Below are 18018 nucleotides of genomic sequence, written 5' to 3'. Positions count from 1 at the left end.
TTTTTTTTTTATGTCAGTAGCAACATAAAGCTGGAGAATGATGAAAATTTTATCACTGAGAGGCAGGCTGCAAATAAATTGCACTACATAAAAAAGATTTTAATATCAGTTTTTCAAACCCATCTCCAGGGCTCTATGATCCCTACTATAATGTCTACTTAAGAGAATAAAATAATGGAGCCACTGCTGGGTGATACCAGGTGTCGGTGGCTAATGTTTGTGAGTAGATGGCTTTTTATCACATTAGGGAGGATTATAGATGTAGTACTGTTGAAACAGAAGGTAAACTGTCTCTCACTCAAAGCTGATTGAAAAAAAAGAGATATAGCTTAACTAATTTCAGTGGGTTCCAATCTTTATATTTTACTTGTTAATGAAATAACATAATATATAATGATGAATATATAATGAAAAACAGACCCAACTTTCATATGATTTATCACCGTAATTTCTCTTAATTTGTAAGAACATGTAAGTATAATAACTAATGGCATACATTACTGTGCCTTACCCTGATAATTGTCATTTTGTTTAGATACATTAACAATTGGAAAATGTGTTGTTTTTATGGTAGTTTGGCCTCTTGACAGTGTTTATGTTCCAGTAGTTGTTTTATGGTAGAAATCAACCCCTCTTAGTGAAAGTATACTACGTTATTTCTGAAAGAAGAAAATCCCAATCTTTCTCTCCAAAATGAAGAGTTTAATTCATAAGCAGCAAACACATAAACACTCAAATCAATTCTTAGAGTCTATGCTTCTGTCTAGTATGAGGAGTACCTTATGGTGGCTAAAGTTTACAAATATCAGCAAACTTAATCTTGCTGTGTAGCCTAACTGACGCTGTTGACTCATTTAACTTACTTCGTGACTCGTCTCTACTCTTACACTGTGCTTAAACATTTGCTAGTGACATGATCATATCATTTCCGCTTGTAGCCACGGAGGCCGCTCTTTAACGAAAGTTACGCATGTTCGACTTAATATGAGAAACGAGTAAAGTTTAATAGTGAACCCCACCAATTTTACACCTGAGGAGAACTAGTTAGCCTACTGCTCATGCTAAAAACATTGGCTGCAGGGGGAACTGCGTGTAGTCTGATAAACGGCTGGAGCTGAAGACATGTCTGTAATTAACAAACCCTGGGGGTGTGGAGTTTGAAAGAAGTGACCTTACCTGCGCTCTGTTTGAAGCTAGAGGCTGGAGACAGCTACATTAGCACTACACACCTGGATCTCTGACAAAACCGTCCACTATCGATTGCATTCTGGGTAACGTAGGCGCCTGGTTTTGATAAGGAAGCGGAATTCATGAACTAATACAGGATATAACAATTCCTTTGCAACAATTTTGATACTCATTAGCTGACAACGTTAAAAGGGGTACAATGCTAAATCCGTGGATATTATAACGTTTGCTGCACAATAGCGCCCCCTATAGCCATTAGCTGAAACGACAGAATAATGACGCTATATTTCCCTTTATTCCTCGAGTCAGTTGTTTTAAAACGTATTACATATGTTTTGTTTTATACCAAGTGATGAAGAAATAATTGTTGGTTATTTGGTGATACATTAGTGTTGTAATTGTTAATTCATATATTTCTGATCCTGTACGAGTTCTTCTGTGTTCATTATGGTCGTTTCATGGACATACATCTATGGGTTGTTTTAAAACGTCCCCTGAGAAGCAGGAAACAACAAACATATCTCCTGGTAGGTACAATGTGTTTAATTCGTGTTTTATTTTTGTGATAAAACCATTGTGACATGCTAAAATGTAGTTTAACAATAGCACAAACAGATAAGGTCCATAATTACACAGCAAAATTAACTTAAGTTTGCCAACAATAGAAAGCAAGCATTGTCCAGCATAAGCTACGGGGTATACCAGAGTAAGTAAGGTTGTAACACAGCCCTCTAGTGTATTCAATTAAATAAAAGTGGATTTTATTGCTCTGTTTTTCATTTGTAGGAGTGATATTCTGTTATTCCTTCTTTTCAAAGGTACATAGTCTCACTTCAGCAGACCCTTTGTAATAGGCTGTATAATAAATAATGGGATAGCAGTATATCTGACAGGTAATGGTGTGACAGGAATGTCTCACTGTTTTGTAATGCCAGAAGTAATTGAGACATCTCAAACTCCACTGCTGAGGTGAGTGTAGAACATTAGGTTTCCCAGGACTTGCAAGTTCTCATAAAAGCTACACTGTAACACCGTCTACTTTAAATCAAGACTTGTCTATGCTTCACCATACTCAAAATCAAGGACACATATGGCTTTAAGAATTGTTTATTCAACCACCAGAAAGTCACACACTCATTTTTGCCTTCAGCAATTACACACTGTATTACACTCTCACATTAGGAAGTGTGCAAGCAGACCTTTATGGACTACTTTTGATATTGGCAAGCAGTTAACCTTGATTTGTTGCTGTAAATGGCTATTAGACTTTTTTCTTGAGCACCATGTTAACAAGCAGATTTGAGAGGATAGCGCTGATGCCTCTCTGGTTATCGAGCTGTGGTCTGTACGTGGACAGTCTTGACGGAAGTTTGCTGAGGCTGCTGGCTTACTTCTTATCCTTTGTGCTCTTTTGTTCTGCAGCTTCAGGTATGGCCACTTTTTCTTCATCCTTCTCCTTTTTGGCATCAGCTTTGTCATCTGTTTTTGGAGCAGCTTTGTCATCTTTGTCGTCTGCTTTGTCTTCTTTCTTGGCATCAACTTTCTCTTCTTTGTCTTCACTCTTTTTTGCTTCTTCCTTCTCCTCTTTTTCTTCTTCTTTTGCCTCCTCTTCTTTGTCATCAGCTCCTTCTGTTTTTTCCTCCTCTTGTGCTTCTTGTTTGACTTCTGTCTCCTCTTCTTCTCCTTTGTCCTCTTCCTCCTCCTTATCTTCAGCAGCCTCTGTCACCTCTTCCTTTTGCTCCTCGTCATCACCACCTGTATTAATAGATTATTTTTGTTAATTGTCATCAAGACCTTACTAATTAACATTTATTTGAGCAATTAAAGTGAATTACAAAAAAGATGCACTAACCCTCCTCTTCCCCCTTGGCCTCTTCATCTCCCTCCTTAGCTTCCTCCTCATCTTCTTTCTCTTTATCTCCCTCCTCCTCTTCTCCTTCTTCCTCTTCCTTCTCCACTTCCTCTTCCTCCTTTTTCTCCTCTGTCTCCTCTCTTCCCTCTTCTTCCTTCTCTGCCTCCTCTTCCTCCTTTACCTCCTCCTCTTCTTCCTCTGCTGCCTCCTCCTCTTCCGCGGGTGGGCTGGCCTCTGCTTGCCGGGCGTGACTAGCAGAGATGATTCCCTCGGTGGTGCTGACGCTGGAGCTGAGCAGGCGTGATGTCATCAGGTAGGAGGCGCCAGAGCTCAGGCTGGAGAGGACGGGCCGGGCGTAGGAGGGCGCTGACAAACTGTGGCTGTACAAAGAGGACACTCCCCCAGCCATTCCAACGCTGAAGCGAGACTCCTCCCCTTCCAGCAGCTTCCTGTACAGGTTGGTGAAAAGACAGGTGATGAGCAGTGCAATAGAAAGGAAGTACAGTTTTTAAATTTGTTAGTTAGTGGCCATTTATTTACACTTCACACTGAATAGGGTTTTATCTCAGAATGTGTTTACCAAAATAAAGGTGGCCTGGACTTTTTGACTTTTCTATTCTAATGTGAGAACCTAAACATCAGCATAAATCAATAATATATTTAGTTTTGCTATACATTGTGCCAATCAAATCACATAAAAAGTAATGATAACAAATACTAGCTTTGTTTGAAATTGCTAATGCAATCCTATACTTAAATGTTAAATATCTTCACCTTAAATGACCTCATGAATAACTTATAAATCTATCTAAAATTCATGCTTCCTCATAATAAGGGATTTGTGCACTACTTTAACACAATAAAATTAACACTAATAAGACCTCTTTGATGCCTCTGATTCTTTGATATTTAGAAACCCAGCCGGATTTCTGATCCCAGTGCAGTTGCTTCTCACCTGTATGCAGCAATCTCGATGTCAAGCGCCATCTTGACATTCAGAAGGTCCTGGTACTCCTTCAGGTAGCGTGCCATTTCCTGTTTGGTGCCCCTCAGATCGCCCTCCAACTCTCCAATGGTGTCCTAAATAAAAGATAAGACACAAGGACTTACATATATATGTATCCTAAAAAATCAAATACACATCTTAGTAGAATACACCTGCAACACCACTGCTTACCTGCATAACAGCTATCTCAGCACTCTGCTTCTCCTCCATCTCATGCAGCTGTTTCTCCAGGGACTCATTGAGGCCTCTGCATGCATCAATCTCCAGCAGGCGGGCCTGGAGCTGGCGTCGGTACTCTCCTGCTTCGTCCTTCGAGTTTCTCACGGCATCACTGTGCTGGGCCACAGTTTCAGTAAGGGAGCCCACCTTTCCTCTGAACCACTCCTCAGCTGCCTGCATGTTCCTTGCTGCCAGCCTCTCATACTGGGACCGGATATCCCTGAGAGCCCCAGAGAGATCCGGAGTGGCGGCCTCAGACTCTACAGCCATCTGGACGCCTAGCTGGACTTGGGCCTGAAGCTCGGCCACCTCACCTTCATGAATCCTCTTGAGGAAGGCCAGCTCCTCCAGCAGAGTTTCAACGCTCTTCTCCAGCTCAGCCTTAGCTAAGGCAGCCTGGTCGGCCTCACGACGGGTCTCCATCAGCCTACCCTCGGCCTCTTCACGAGCCAGCACCTCCTCCTCATATCGACCCTGCAAGGCGCTCAGGGTTTGTTCCAGTCGATCTCTCTGGCCCAGGACAGCCTGTTGCTCTGCCCTGGCCTCGTCCATAGCTGCTCTCAGGGAGCGGGCCTCTTGCTCATACAGTGCTCTCAGACGAGACGGCTCAGAGTGCCTCTGCCTCAGCAGCAGCAGCTCTGCCTCCAGAGCACGGTTCTGCTGTTCCAGCTCACGCACTCTCTCAATGAACCCAGCAAAGCGGTCGTTCAGATCCTGCAGTTGGCTGCGCTCTTGGGTGCGTACGGCACGAAAGTCAGAGCTGATCTGGGCCGCCTGGCTGAGCTCCAGTTCCAGGGAAGAGGCTGGTGAGGAGGAGGAGAGCAGCACTCGGCCGGGAGAAGAGTACTGCAGACGAGAGGAGGACATTGGGGAGGCATGGGAAGAGTAGATGGAGTGGGTTCTCCCTCTGGTAACCACACGAGGGGGAGCCTCGACATACCAGCGTCTATACGACGAGGTGGAATAGTAGGGGTCATATCCGATGCTACTCATGGCTGAGTCGTGGGAGGACTGGCTGCTCTCCCTCTCCTCTGTGTGTGTGTGTATGTGTGTGTGTGTGTGCGTGTGGAGGTGTACGAAGGGCTCAGGTTTAAGCCTCGACTGCTTGCTGCTGCAGCAGCCTGGGCTTTTATAGTAGGACAGTGAGCTCTGACGCAAGCGCTTTCCCCAAACTCTGACAATGCAGGCTCGATAGGCTTACACTGCAACAGCAAGAAATGAGACAGAGGAACCATGGGAATGAGTGTCGGAGGAAAATAAGCAATGGTTAAAGATGGAGAGAACAAAAGACAGGAGGGAATAAGTGGAAAAATTACATGTTATAAAGTTATAAAGCTACATGCTCCTGTTTATCTTGTCCTGACTTAGGCATTGACAGTAATGTTCAACGGAGCTGAGTTTCTACATGATATGGAATTATAAAACAGATTTATCACAGTTTGCTGAACAAAAACATAAATGCATACAAAACAATAAATATAGCACATCACCAGTTTTAACGTCGAACCCGAAACCTTGACCTTGACCTGACCTTAACCACTGCAGTACTTCAAATAGATTCTGATGCAGTTTGTTAGGAGATCCATATATTATGTAGAGCGAAAACATGACTAAAACATGCTTGTTGTGCTATCCCCACTGCAGGAGAGAGGGGGGTGGGGGGTGGGGGGGGTTGTCCTGATTTTTACAACCGTGACACAGCATCTCTCCTTCTGGTGGAGAGCAGAATTACAATCATGACCTCAAAAGACCTGCAATGATAAAATCCCACCCAAACAGAAGGTGACATGTTATAGTAAACAGCACAGGCAAACCAGTGTAACTGAAATTGAAATTATTACAATTAGTAGAAATATCATAAATGAATTGTTTTAATTTCTTGGTCCATCACTAAGTTCTACTGTTAAACTTGCAGCCTCTGTTTGAAGTTTTCTTTTGTTAATAATGTTTACTATACACTTTCAGCTTTGTATTTTTCTTTTTCTGACCTTGTGGAAAACTAAAGGCATATATTACCTTAATTCACCAATATAGGTAGAAACAAAAGTGACTGGTCTATACATGCCTGTCTGTGCCAATGTCACAAGACATTTACAATATTTAATAAATACTGGTACATAATGTGATCGTTGTGATTTGACATGGGAAAGCTCAAGCGTTGTAATTACTTTTCAAAGCATGAACAGTTCATATTATAACTTTCTTCAAAAAAGAGATCATCTTAATTTATGGAAAGAAAGTGGAAAAGCAATTGGTTTTTGTCAGGTTGTTCTTCTAATTCTATAAAAGACAAACAGTCCCTCTCATCTGCAGCACAGTTACCCCAGCAGGTCAGTTACAGTTGCTGACATGTATTTTCTTCTCTTGTGTGACTGGTGGGAGTGTGTGTGTATATCTGTGCAGGTACAGTATGCAGAGGCTCAGTGAAGTTTACGTTGGGCGGTTCATCTTGCTTTTGAGCTCCGTGAATAAATGAAGTGTATTGCAGTGCTTTGCAGCAATATCTGTGTGTGTGTGTGTGTGTGTGTGTGTGTGTGTGTGTGTGTGTGTGTGTGTGTGTGTGTGTGTGTGTATGCATGACCCGATCCAGTAATTTGCCTATGCAGCAAAGGCCCCCACTACTTACAGACGATGCTGTGCCCAGAACAGAAGTCAGGCAGGCAGTGGGAGGTGGGGAACTTCAGTAGGAGCTGCATGGACTCTGCTGCAGGCTGAGTCATCGTAACAGTGGTGATCACACAATCTCCCCTGTGTACACTTTTTCCCACCCTAACAGCAGTCTGACAATCTGCACCGGGGCGATTTTTGGCAGACAAGTTGCTTACAGAACCTGGGGAAATGAAATAGAGAGCAGACTATTAGTTTCTTTTCCCAAACAAATTAATTCACCTAAAGTGCTAATTTCTGTTGTTGCCCATTTTCTCTCTGAAGTTAACATAAATCTAAGTAAGTATCAAATAATTACTGTTAGCATTTCTGGTAACTTTTAATATCAAGAAACTGATGAAAGCATCACACACTCAAGAAAAACAGCAGCTTTGCAATATAGGGCAACCATATTCTAAAATGAATAGAAAATGAACAGTTGTTCTCTTGTTGATGATAGTGGTGAGGTTAAATATGTTTATGCTTTATTATGAAAAGTATTTATCAACTTTGTAACGATGCATTATTCCACTTTTGGGACTCGGGGGCAGAAAAAAACCCACTAAAACAGATACAGATAAACAACCATCACCAGACACAGAGCAAAATTAGCACTGACTGTGACTGGTGTTTCTGGGCATTTGGTGACTGCTAGTTCAATATTCACTTATTTCAGCTTTGTTTTGGCCTCTGCTGGCACAACTCTTAAGCTGCTACATGTTTGACTATAGTATGTTCCCCTGCCACTGTGTAACTGTAGCTGTTTGCTGTTTGGTGCTGGGCAGGTAGCATGCAGTACATACAATACAGGGAATGTGCCACAAAACCAATGCAATGATCTAAAGCAGGCTGACAATTAGGCAGCATTGTTAGTTCATACTTTGCACATTACAATAACCCATCCCCTTTTCATGATCATATGATACAGGTTGACATCAGGCCTGGAGTTCCATTAATATTTGTGGACTATTTATTGTATTGGTACTATATACAATTTTATATTTATGGATCATAACTTGAATTGAAGAGGCAATAGACTTTGACTTTGCTTGACAGCTCAGCTTTGACTCTGTGGCTTAGTTTCCAAGCTTTGTCAGCACTTTCATCTCTGTCCTTTAAGTTTCAGTGCACTTCTGCTTCCCCACATCACATTTCATGAAGGATACTGCGCAATATTTGGCTTATATGTCTCGGAGGGATATAATATTTCCAGTAGGATGGAACACTAGACATTTCTGGAAGCAAGACTCACAATAACTTGAATTATTATGTATAATAATACGTTGTAGTGATGAGACGCGGCACTTTGATCTTTGCAGTTAGCCACATGCCTGTACCTCATATACAACTGCTAAGATTAATAACATGGTACAGTGTGTACAATGCATCAAACATTAACTTACTAAAACCTCAGGATTTATTTCTCAGGTGTTTTATCTCATAAAAAAAGTCTAACAGTTTGAGATATTGCCATGGTTTGCTCAATCTTACTGAATACAGACTGAAATGTTGCATGGTGCATTTAAAACTTATTTGTGTAACTGGTACTAGAGCAACTCCTAGAGGTGATGGACAGAAATAACACTTTACAAATTCCTCCATATGTTTTATTTTAAAGATAAGAGGGAGATTTTTATGATGATTCGATAACATATGATGATTTTTTTTCCAGGTTGGAACAGGTTGGGCCTTTATGAAACCAGGATGTAGTTATAGATCTCTAGGGAGGAATATGTTCTTTAACATTTCTTTCCTCCTTTTTTTCTGTTTCTCCAGATTTACTCCAGTTCTTGATTTTACTGAAATTGTATTAACAATGATTGTTATTGGTAGTGGTAATAGCAGTAGCAGTAGCAGAAGTAGCAGCAGCTGTGGTTATAGTTGCTGTTACTGGCAGCTTCAAGTACAGTAAGAGAAAGCAGATCAGGGCTATACGCAGCTGTTAATTCAGCTGTGCTTTGGCAACATGTTGCCCGAGGACTTTTCCCCTCCCACTGTGGTAAAACTGAGTGGACCTGTAGGGACAATGGCTTTGTTACCGCATAACAACTTTCCTGTGAACATTGTTAATATTTACTGAAAACATGACCTCTTTACAGTGTAATGAGCTGCAGTTTCTCTCTCAGTGCTGAAACTGCTCATCTGAGAGCGAGGTGCCTTTTTACAGCCAACTCTGATCTTTACACTTTTGTTTGACTGATCTCAGTTTAAAAGTCATGTTGCTATTTTTGCTTAATATCTGACCTCTGGCCTTCCCAGCCACCGGCCCACCAGAGGTCTGGTTCTATTGGCTGTTTCTGTATGTCCATCAGTGTGTCAATGCCTCTCACAGGTGGAAAGTAAAGGAGGCCTGTCTGCTATGCACTGCCACTATCCATGCTGCTATAAAAAGAGTGTGGTATGCTGGCCTGGGCTCACTGTTGTCAGCCAGTGTGTGTGCACAGCTTAGAAGGGCTGAGGGTACTGTGTTTGGTTTAAGGTAAACCCCAGAGAAACACTGCAAGCATGGCTGCCGCGCATCGTTTGGTTATTGTACGCCACGGTGAGAGCTCCTGGAACCAAGAGAACCGCTTCTGCGGCTGGTTCGATGCTGACCTCAGTGAGAAGGGTCTGGAGGAGGCTAAGCGTGGAGCCCATGCCATCAAGGAAGCAGGCATGAAGTTTGATGTGTGCTACACCTCCGTTCTGAAGCGTGCCATCAAGACCCTGTGGACCATCATGGAGGGCACAGACCAGATGTGGCTCCCTGTGATCCGCACCTGGCGCCTGAACGAGCGCCACTACGGAGGCCTCACTGGTCTCAACAAGGCCGAGACAGCTGAGAAGCACGGTGAGGAGCAGGTGAAGATCTGGCGCCGTTCCTTTGACATCCCACCTCCCCCCATGGACAAGGACCATCCTTACCACAAAATCATCAGTGAGGTGAGAAAAACTACAGGAAAAGACTCATTTAGCGGAAGCAATACAATAATGTAATGCATGTAAAGAGCAGTTCCAACCAATTAAAACTAATCAAATAAATACTATAAAGCAGCTATAAATTCATTTTGAAGAGCACCAACCTTTACTCAGCAGCCTTATCAGTTAGTTATGTAACTTCTGTCAATTGTTGTGGGAGTAAACTAACTTCTGCTGTTCTCACTACCTCCAGTCCCGGCGCTACAAGGGCCTGAAGGCCGGTGAGCTGCCCACATGTGAGTCACTGAAGGACACCATCGCCCGTGCCCTGCCTTTCTGGAACGATGTCATTGCTCCTGAAATCAAAGCTGGAAAGAACGTTATCATCGCTGCCCACGGCAACAGCCTCCGTGGCATCGTCAAGCACTTAGAGGGTGAGCATTGCAGTCGGCAGGGGGATAGAAAAAGACAATGAAGAAGAAAATGCTGCAGTGATAGGTAGATGTGGATGTTGGCAGCAAGTCAGAAATCACAAAAATGCAATATTATATTAACCAAAGATTTTTTTTGCATTTGCATTTGCATACAAGACCAAGAATTAGATAATCAGTCAGACACACACACACACTCACACAGTTGTGGATTACAGTGTTTAAAAATAGCATGCAGGGACTCTCACACTACAGCTCAGGGACAGGGGAGAGGGTCATGAGCCTGGTTCCCATTACAGTCACGACCTTTATGTAGAAAGGTTGTACTTTTTCAAGGAGTGTCCAGACATGGATAAGGTAGTTTAAGGTAGTTACACAGCCAGAGCGCCTCAAGGTCAAAAGTAAATGTCAGACGGGAATGGTAGATGTCAGGGCTAAGGATGAGAGACAGAAGTAGATCAAATTTCTTATATGTTACAAATTGCTGTAACCAAAATAACTTAGAATATGATCAGATAGAAAGAGAACCTGCCTTGCTGAAAGCCTTCATTATGTAAGACCAGTGTCCTTCCTGTATGCCAAGCTGGGCTCCAGACAGACACTTTTATATTGTATCAATTACATTCACTCTGTTCTGTCTGCTGATCTGCATGTCTACCCGTCTGGTTTATCTGCCTGTCTCTCTAGGTATGTCTGATGCAGCCATCATGGAGCTGAACCTGCCCACAGGAATCCCAATTGTTTATGAGCTGGATGCAAACCTGAAGCCCATTAAGCCCATGGCTTTCCTTGGTGATGCAGAAACCGTAAAGAAGGCCATGGAGGCTGTGGCTGCCCAGGGCAAAGCCAAGAAGTAAACCTGCTCTGGAGGCTCCATGAGGAGGCAGAAAAAGAGACTGTTCCCCCTTTGTCCTTCAACCTTTCGTCCTACCCATTTATCCATCTTTGTTGTCCATTCCAACTGAGGAAATCTTTAATGGTTCTTTTGGAGTCTGGCCATTTTCAGCACATTAGCCCTGTTTGTTTAAATGACAGACAGAGGGATGACCTGTCAATTCAAACAGACAGCCTGGCCTCATATTTTATGCAGCCACACATCACTCAGCCCTTTTAAATTGTGATCAGGCCCTATTTTGAGGGCCCCACCACCCTGGCACAACCAATAAAGAAACCATATTTTTATGTAGGCCTGTGTCTAATTTTTCTCCTTATCGTCTCTTTCCCCCTTTTCTTTGTTAAAATTACATTGTCATCCTTGTTTCTTACTCCAATTCTTCTTCTTCGGTTTCCCATTCGGAAATCAGTGGTTTCAGCAAAATCCAAAGGTGCTGTGAAATCTTATCTAGGAGGTAGAGAGAGAGTGGGAGGAGGAGGGGAGAGAGAGAGCGACAGCGAGAGAGAGAGAGATACAAAGTCTGAGAGATAAGTCAGTGGGTTCATCTGGCAGCATTCCCATGATGCAGGAAAAGGCTTGTCTGAGTTTTTTCCCATAAATCAGATTGAAAATATTGTGCAGGATAATAATTATTACATACAGTATTGTATACTTAAATACAAATGGTATTTTCCCAGCTATGTTTGGCTCCACTTGTCCCCTTAGAGAAAGCATCACTGCAAATCAATACCAATTATTCTGAGTAATTAGCTCTATTCCATGAAGAAGCATTTCTGTCCTGTCAGGTGTGATCTCTATACCCCTTCTACAGGACATTAGGGGTCACTGAATGGGTTGGTGAGCATGGAAAGGATGCATTTCATTTGCTAGGATATTTCCATTCACCAGATCTCGTCCCAAATGGATACGTGGATCCCTTGAATAGATTTTCAGGCTTAAAAATCTGTCATGGAGATCTGACTTAGTGGTTTAACACCTTTTTTTAGACACTTTACGTTGGTTTTCCTTTTATTTGCCATGTGCATGTATATTAATGTGAAAGACATTTTAGCACTGCATTCCTTGTACTTGAAGGAGTCAGATGCTTCAGATGTCCTTGCAAGCATATTGTTTTCTTGTAGACATTTAGGTAATTATTTTCAGGTGTTACCCCACAACTTATAGAAACAAAGTTAGACACACAACAAGACAAGACTAATGGTCACGCTAACTGATCTGTGAGGCTGTACTTTGGCAAAGCAGTGTCTTGAGCTAAACGATAATGTGTTTACAATGACAGTGTTAGAATACTGATATTTAAAATGCTAATATTAACTATTAGCACAAAACAAATAGTACAGCTGGGACGAATGGGAATGTGACTTGTCCTACGTATTGGACAAATTAAAATTTTAACCTGATGATGTAGCTAAATAAAAAGTTGTAAAAAAAAAAAAAAATACCTAGACCAAATATTTTACAGCTAAAAGGCTTTTACACAGGTCTCTGATGATTGATTCAGGTATGTGTAGTCACTGCAATCCTGTCTTACCCTCCTTTGACTTTAGAATTGAAACATCAGTAACAAATGGACAAATTTACCACACACAGTTGATTTAATTTACGATTGTTGTAGTCTTACAGTCTATCACCACAACTGAATTTACTACCAGACAACCTGATATTACATTGAATTAGTAAAACACACAGTATCAGACCAAAACACCAGCAGGACTGCAGAGAAAAAGTAAGTGATCATGATTGAGATTTGCATCTAATGCTGTCATGCCACCTACTGGCCACTAAGAGGAACACCAGCGGAGTGAGTGTATGAAAAGATTCTTTTTACCATTTTAATTATTGCAATGGAAATGTCTGATGGCAAGTATTGGGAGTCTGTAAACATTAACAAAGAAGTTAAAATTGTGTTGTTTTGTGTCAGTATCATAGTGTCCTCTACATTTGTCCTTTAAAGCAGTCCACAGGTAGTCCTCCCAAACTGGCTTGCAAGGGTTGTCCACAGCCTTGGCTCTTTCATTTGACAGGTCGTTATTACAGCAGTTCAGATTCAAAGTCACGATTAAAGTTAAAAATAACAGCTTCCTCATTATCCCTTAGAAAGAAGCCATCTGAGGTGGCAGACTGGCAATGTACTGTAATCAGATGAAGTGTCTTCCATCGTGTGCAGGCTTTGATGTTGAGCAGGATGTTTGGTGCAGTCAATGTTCAAACAGGTTCAGGAGCTCAGTCATGGTTTAAGTCTGAGGTGTTTTGATCAGTAGCAGTTTGCTTCTTGAAGAGTTTGAAGAAGCTTGGCGGAGATGCTATCTTGTATGGATTTTTCTTGTACGTGACTGCTTTCTTGGTTTCTGCTTTGGACTCAAATACATACTCTGCAGCGCTCGTCACATTCTTTTCTATGTTATTGATCAGCTCCCCCTGAAAGAAGAAAAACATAACTGACAGTCAGATTATGGTCTCATGACTTAAGTATATTCTTTTATGTCTGTTATCATAAAAAATTGGATGCAAATGAGGCAGCTATCTTACCTGTATCTCCAATAGCATGGCAGTGTAAGTCAATATCTCATGCAGCTCTCTGATGCTGCACTCAAGGCAGATTATATCCTGATGACGAGATTCAATCTCACTCAGAGACTCGCTTGAAATCCGACCACCAGAGCTGATCTTGAAGAAAAATCCAAGCTTAACATTACATTCTATATGTATGTAATAATAATAATAATAATAATAATAATAATAATAATAATAATAATAATAATAACAACAACAACAACAACAATAGGCTTCACCTGGTTGTTAAAACACATCATAACACACAAACAATAGATACAAGAATAAACACCACAATACCTAAGTGATCAATAACAAAAACAAAACTAAAGTAGGTATTACCAACTATTGCACAGACATTTTTTTGTGAAACAGAACTTAATGAAATTCCACCAACATCAGATATGAAGATGGCAAGATTGTCACGGAGCAGCATCTCCTCCAACTCTTTATCTGTTATCTCTTTATCCACTGAAACAGACATAAAAGTTGAGTTCAAAGAGATTTTCAGCCAAATGTACATGGTGTTCAGGTGAGCTTAACAGTCACCTCAGAAACAAGTGTGTATATAAACAGAAAAAATATGCGGTGACTCTTAGTGACATTTTCACTGACAGACATCACTAATGACAGCCCAAATCTCTTATGTGTTGTTTTCATAAATGTGCGCTGCCAAGGGACAATCACAAAATAACATGCATTTTAACTGCTTGCCACATGATGGCGTAATCACGCTTCTTTACTGCCATGCTACTTTCCCCAAACCAAAATCAGTTAGGAATACTGTTGGTGTAAACCACAATCTGTGTGTAATCTGAAGGTAAGATACTGCCTTGATCTATTTATGTGAATCAAATGACTGAAGAAAAGCAATACTTGGAGAGCAGAAAACAGCTCTTCATGAAAGGATCTAGAGCTCATTTACTGAACAGACAGGAAACTTTCAAAGGGACACATGAACATGGTGTAACAGCTGTGTATCTCCTGTGAATTCAAATGATTGTTTTAAAATGACCTGCACTGTTTTAAATGTAGCAGACGGACTCTAGGAAAAAGGAAAACTATACAAATTCTAAACATACTTTTTTTTTTTTTTTTTTAATACACTGCATGTTGGCTATAATCTTAAAACATAAGTGGGTGTAGGAGTAGACTATGAAAAAAAAAATCCTAATCCTAAAAAAATAAAACACTGATGGGGAAAGAGTAATTAAAGGTAGATGCTGTAGTTGAATTCAATTCTAAGTTTCTCACTCGTACTAATTATCCAATTGCAAGGAGGAAATAATAACCACTCCCACATTATACCATTGCTGACTATCTGAAGAGCTATTATTAGAGAAACTCCTGCCCATGTATTCACATACACACCACCACAAGTTTTCTTGTTAGTAAGGAGTTCCCGGAGAACTGGAACTAAGTGTTTATGTTTAGGTTTCATTTTGTTTTTGGCAACTCACCAATCTCCAGTTGTCTTTGAATTTTTGCTTTGCATTTCTCTCTGAAGGATATCTGTGCATTATAGTAGCCCCGCATGACTTCAGCAAACCACCGGGTCAGGTGTGAGTACTGGTTGAAAGAGAGTCAACAGATTACTGAGCCAGAAATTAAAAAGGAATCAATCTAAATATTTTGTACTTAGATCATTATCAGTAGTGATTTTGTCAGGTGCAGGAAAGGTCACTGTGAAATAAACCCCTTTGGTTTTCCAGGATTTTTTTTCCTGAGGGATGTTATTATATACAATAAAGAGTAGACCATTATTTGGCATCTGGCTCATTAGACAAAATAAAATATTCACAAACCTGGTTCTTCTCTATACGCTGGATTACTGAGGCAGTTTTACCATTCTCCTCCACATGCGAGTTTTTCTGCATTGCTGAAAGAAAGAACACGGGACAGATCCACCTTAAAACCTCAATTAAAACTCAAAGGCACCCCTCACCATATAAAGGAAAAAGATCTTGGCTAATTAAAGTTTGCTAATGATAATTAAGATTCTTTTATCTATTCACAGTATCAGGTGAACTGTTTTGTTATCCTGTGACAGTGACGACCAGCAGTAGAGTGGAGTGCAGTAGTCTTCTGTTTCTATCCATTTGCAAGTGAAATCTTGCGCTATGAGCTATACAGACCCAGAAATTGAGGTGTGATGTGCTGCAAAGTTCCTCCTCACTGTCACAAACACTGACGCTACACAGCTTCATATCAATCAAAACTTTGCACATTGAAAGACTGATGTATGGAAAACTATGTATTATATTATATGTATTGCACAGAAGCACACTGTGGAATGACTCAAAAAAAATTATCTCCACTCACATTTTAACGTGGCTTGGACCAAGCTGGCGTTCTTCTTGATGTCACTGTTCAGCTGCTCCAGCTTGTCTTTATTTCCTAAGAATGACATAAGTTCGCTTCACTTAATCACTTTAAAGAAGGAATAATTAACAATTAAAGATGACTATCATCTAAAGAATGGTTAGGTTTTGTATGTATTGTGCTTTTGTCTAAATAATGGATTTAACAAGTTTAATATTCTGATAATAGCAGCTTTGTTAGTGTCCTCTGTACTTCATATCCAGCCTTTTGCCTAGGCATGATATGGTTCTGTATAACGTGTTACATTTTTCTATGCATTACATCTAATTAACCTTTTCCTATTTATTACTCTACAGAATACCTGTTACACTGTCTACAAACAGGCACAGGTGTGTTTGTCAAAGGCTGCTGAGCATTCATGTTTCTGTTGCTCTGTTTGTCTTTTCAGTGTTGTGCGCCCTGAAGGAGGAGATAGATCTCTGAAAGAATCAGCACAATAGTGAAGGAATCAAATTTCTACTTTCCTGTCATTTGAAAACTTGTTATGGTCACATGGGCAACTCTAATAAAATGCAAAGTTATTTGAACTATGAAAGAGATGCTCTGTACTTACTCTTGTCTTGGTTTGGAGAGGAGAGGATGACGCCATGTCTCCCCTCTACCTCCTCTGCTTGACAAGAGATTTTCTCAATGAGGCCTTTCACCTCCCCCACCTACACACACATAAATACACTTACATTAGGCTATTTGGAAATTAGATGAGACAAAACACAAGCAAGCTATGGGAAGTTTACCGTTTTGAAAAATTCCTCCATGTTGATTTTGCTCTCTGTATCTTTCATATTATCCCGCTGCTGCTGTTAAAAAAAAAGAGGGAGTTCATTAGGCTTCGTACGAACACCAGCTGTGGCTGCAGAGGAAAAGTCCTTTACATTTAACAACATTAATATCGTCTATTCAAAATAAAAATCAAACAAATATACGCTGATGCTATAAGACACATCAGCTGAATGTTACAGCCATTTTCTTCTGCTCAGGCGACCGAGGTGAAGTCTGTTAACTCCCAAAACCTACTGTTGTTAAATACTTACTGCCATCTGCCCCACAACAAAAAGGAGAAGTAAGACAACCTCTAACGGATATTTCTGTTACTTTCGGTATTCACGATAAGAGTCGACATTTACCTGCTGTGTTTCCTGAGTGGGCTGGGCTGAGCGCACCTGTATGATAAAGAGCGCGCGCACGAGTGCGCGCTACCGAGAAAAAAAAAAAAACCCAAGACGCTAGCAATCAAAGAGCCCATCCACCACCTGTGAGTTCAAGCTACAGCTACACGGAGCAGGTAAAACTGAAACACCTGTTCATTCTCTTAGAAGCGGGTGAGGGGTTTCCCTCGCCTGTCAAATGGCTGCCTGCGTTAAATGCAGCCTACTTAAAGTTTCATGTGATGTGTGTATGTGGTGTTACAGCCTACCTGGGGGTGGCGCTATAAACTACCTTCATACATTGACCCCAGCTTAATAAAAAAAATGTACTTAGAGTCACATTTCTGTGTTAAAATTAGACAAGTTTGGTAGGTTTTAGCAGATTGTAATGCAACATGTACTATGTTTAATATTCATCCAAAAAATGGGGTTTTAACATTGTAGACAGGACAAATTTAGACCAACTGGACTTTCACCCATCAGTAGACCTATATCTGGTGGACATTAATCTGCATCGACAACTGATTTAATTTTACAAGAGCTATTTGATACACATAAATGTTTGGCCAAAGCACATTAGTAAAGCTGGGAAGACATAAACAGTAGCCATATATTTAAATTTGGCCCATGGGCTTACATGTCACAGTAGGAAAAGCACTGGTGTGAGTAATAAATTAAAGATGGCTCACTTCCATTGAGCTGTGTTGATTACAGGGTCCTGCTTTTATGCATGCTTCCTTGCTAGGACACTTGAATAGTCATCGTTAGTGTTATCACTAACACCTGTGCTTCTATGTGTATGA

The 18018-nt window shown here is 40.9% G+C and overlaps 3 protein-coding genes across 4 annotated transcripts; 1 reads left to right on the top strand and 2 right to left on the bottom strand.

The window, feature by feature from the left end:
- Window positions 1-2279: 2279 nt before the first annotated feature.
- nefla (neurofilament light chain a) lies at window positions 2280-5263 on the bottom strand. Its single transcript, XM_023398590.2, has 4 exons — window positions 4218-5263; window positions 3996-4120; window positions 3041-3489; window positions 2280-2943 (listed from the first exon to the last, which is right to left on the bottom strand). The coding sequence occupies exons 1-4, from the start codon at window positions 5256-5258 to the stop codon at window positions 2576-2578; spliced, it is 1983 nt and encodes a 660-aa protein (XP_023254358.1). The 5' UTR covers window positions 5259-5263; the 3' UTR covers window positions 2280-2575.
- A 4056-nt stretch (window positions 5264-9319) lies between these two features.
- pgam2 (phosphoglycerate mutase 2 (muscle)) lies at window positions 9320-11422 on the top strand. The gene is made up of 3 exons (XM_023398594.2): window positions 9320-9833; window positions 10063-10243; window positions 10928-11422. The coding sequence occupies exons 1-3, from the start codon at window positions 9417-9419 to the stop codon at window positions 11095-11097; spliced, it is 768 nt and encodes a 255-aa protein (XP_023254362.1). The 5' UTR covers window positions 9320-9416; the 3' UTR covers window positions 11098-11422.
- A 1285-nt stretch (window positions 11423-12707) lies between these two features.
- Window positions 12708-17262, bottom strand: LOC111648855 (syntaxin-2-like). Of its 2 annotated transcripts, none has more exons than XM_023398592.2 (9): window positions 17195-17262; window positions 16805-16867; window positions 16624-16723; window positions 16011-16085; window positions 15494-15567; window positions 15149-15257; window positions 14086-14159; window positions 13665-13802; window positions 12708-13553 (listed from the first exon to the last, which is right to left on the bottom strand). In XM_023398592.2, exons 2-9 carry the CDS (start codon window positions 16850-16852, stop codon window positions 13359-13361), a joined length of 813 nt encoding a protein of 270 aa, XP_023254360.1. In that variant the 5' UTR covers window positions 16853-16867; window positions 17195-17262; the 3' UTR covers window positions 12708-13358. The 2 variants fall into 2 exon arrangements, with proteins under 2 accessions (XP_023254360.1, XP_087027425.1); XM_087171299.1 differs by lacking the exon at window positions 17195-17262 and adding an exon at window positions 17102-17174.
- Between the last annotated feature and the right edge of the window lie 756 nt (window positions 17263-18018).

The sequence above is a fragment of the Seriola lalandi genome, unplaced genomic scaffold (genome assembly GCF_002814215.2).
Source record: "Seriola lalandi dorsalis isolate HSWRI2012SDOR001 ecotype SW California unplaced genomic scaffold, Sedor1 jcf7180002049662, whole genome shotgun sequence".
NCBI classification, from domain to species: domain Eukaryota; kingdom Metazoa; phylum Chordata; class Actinopteri; order Carangiformes; family Carangidae; genus Seriola; species Seriola lalandi.
This window is presented reverse-complemented; position numbering and strand designations above follow the sequence as displayed.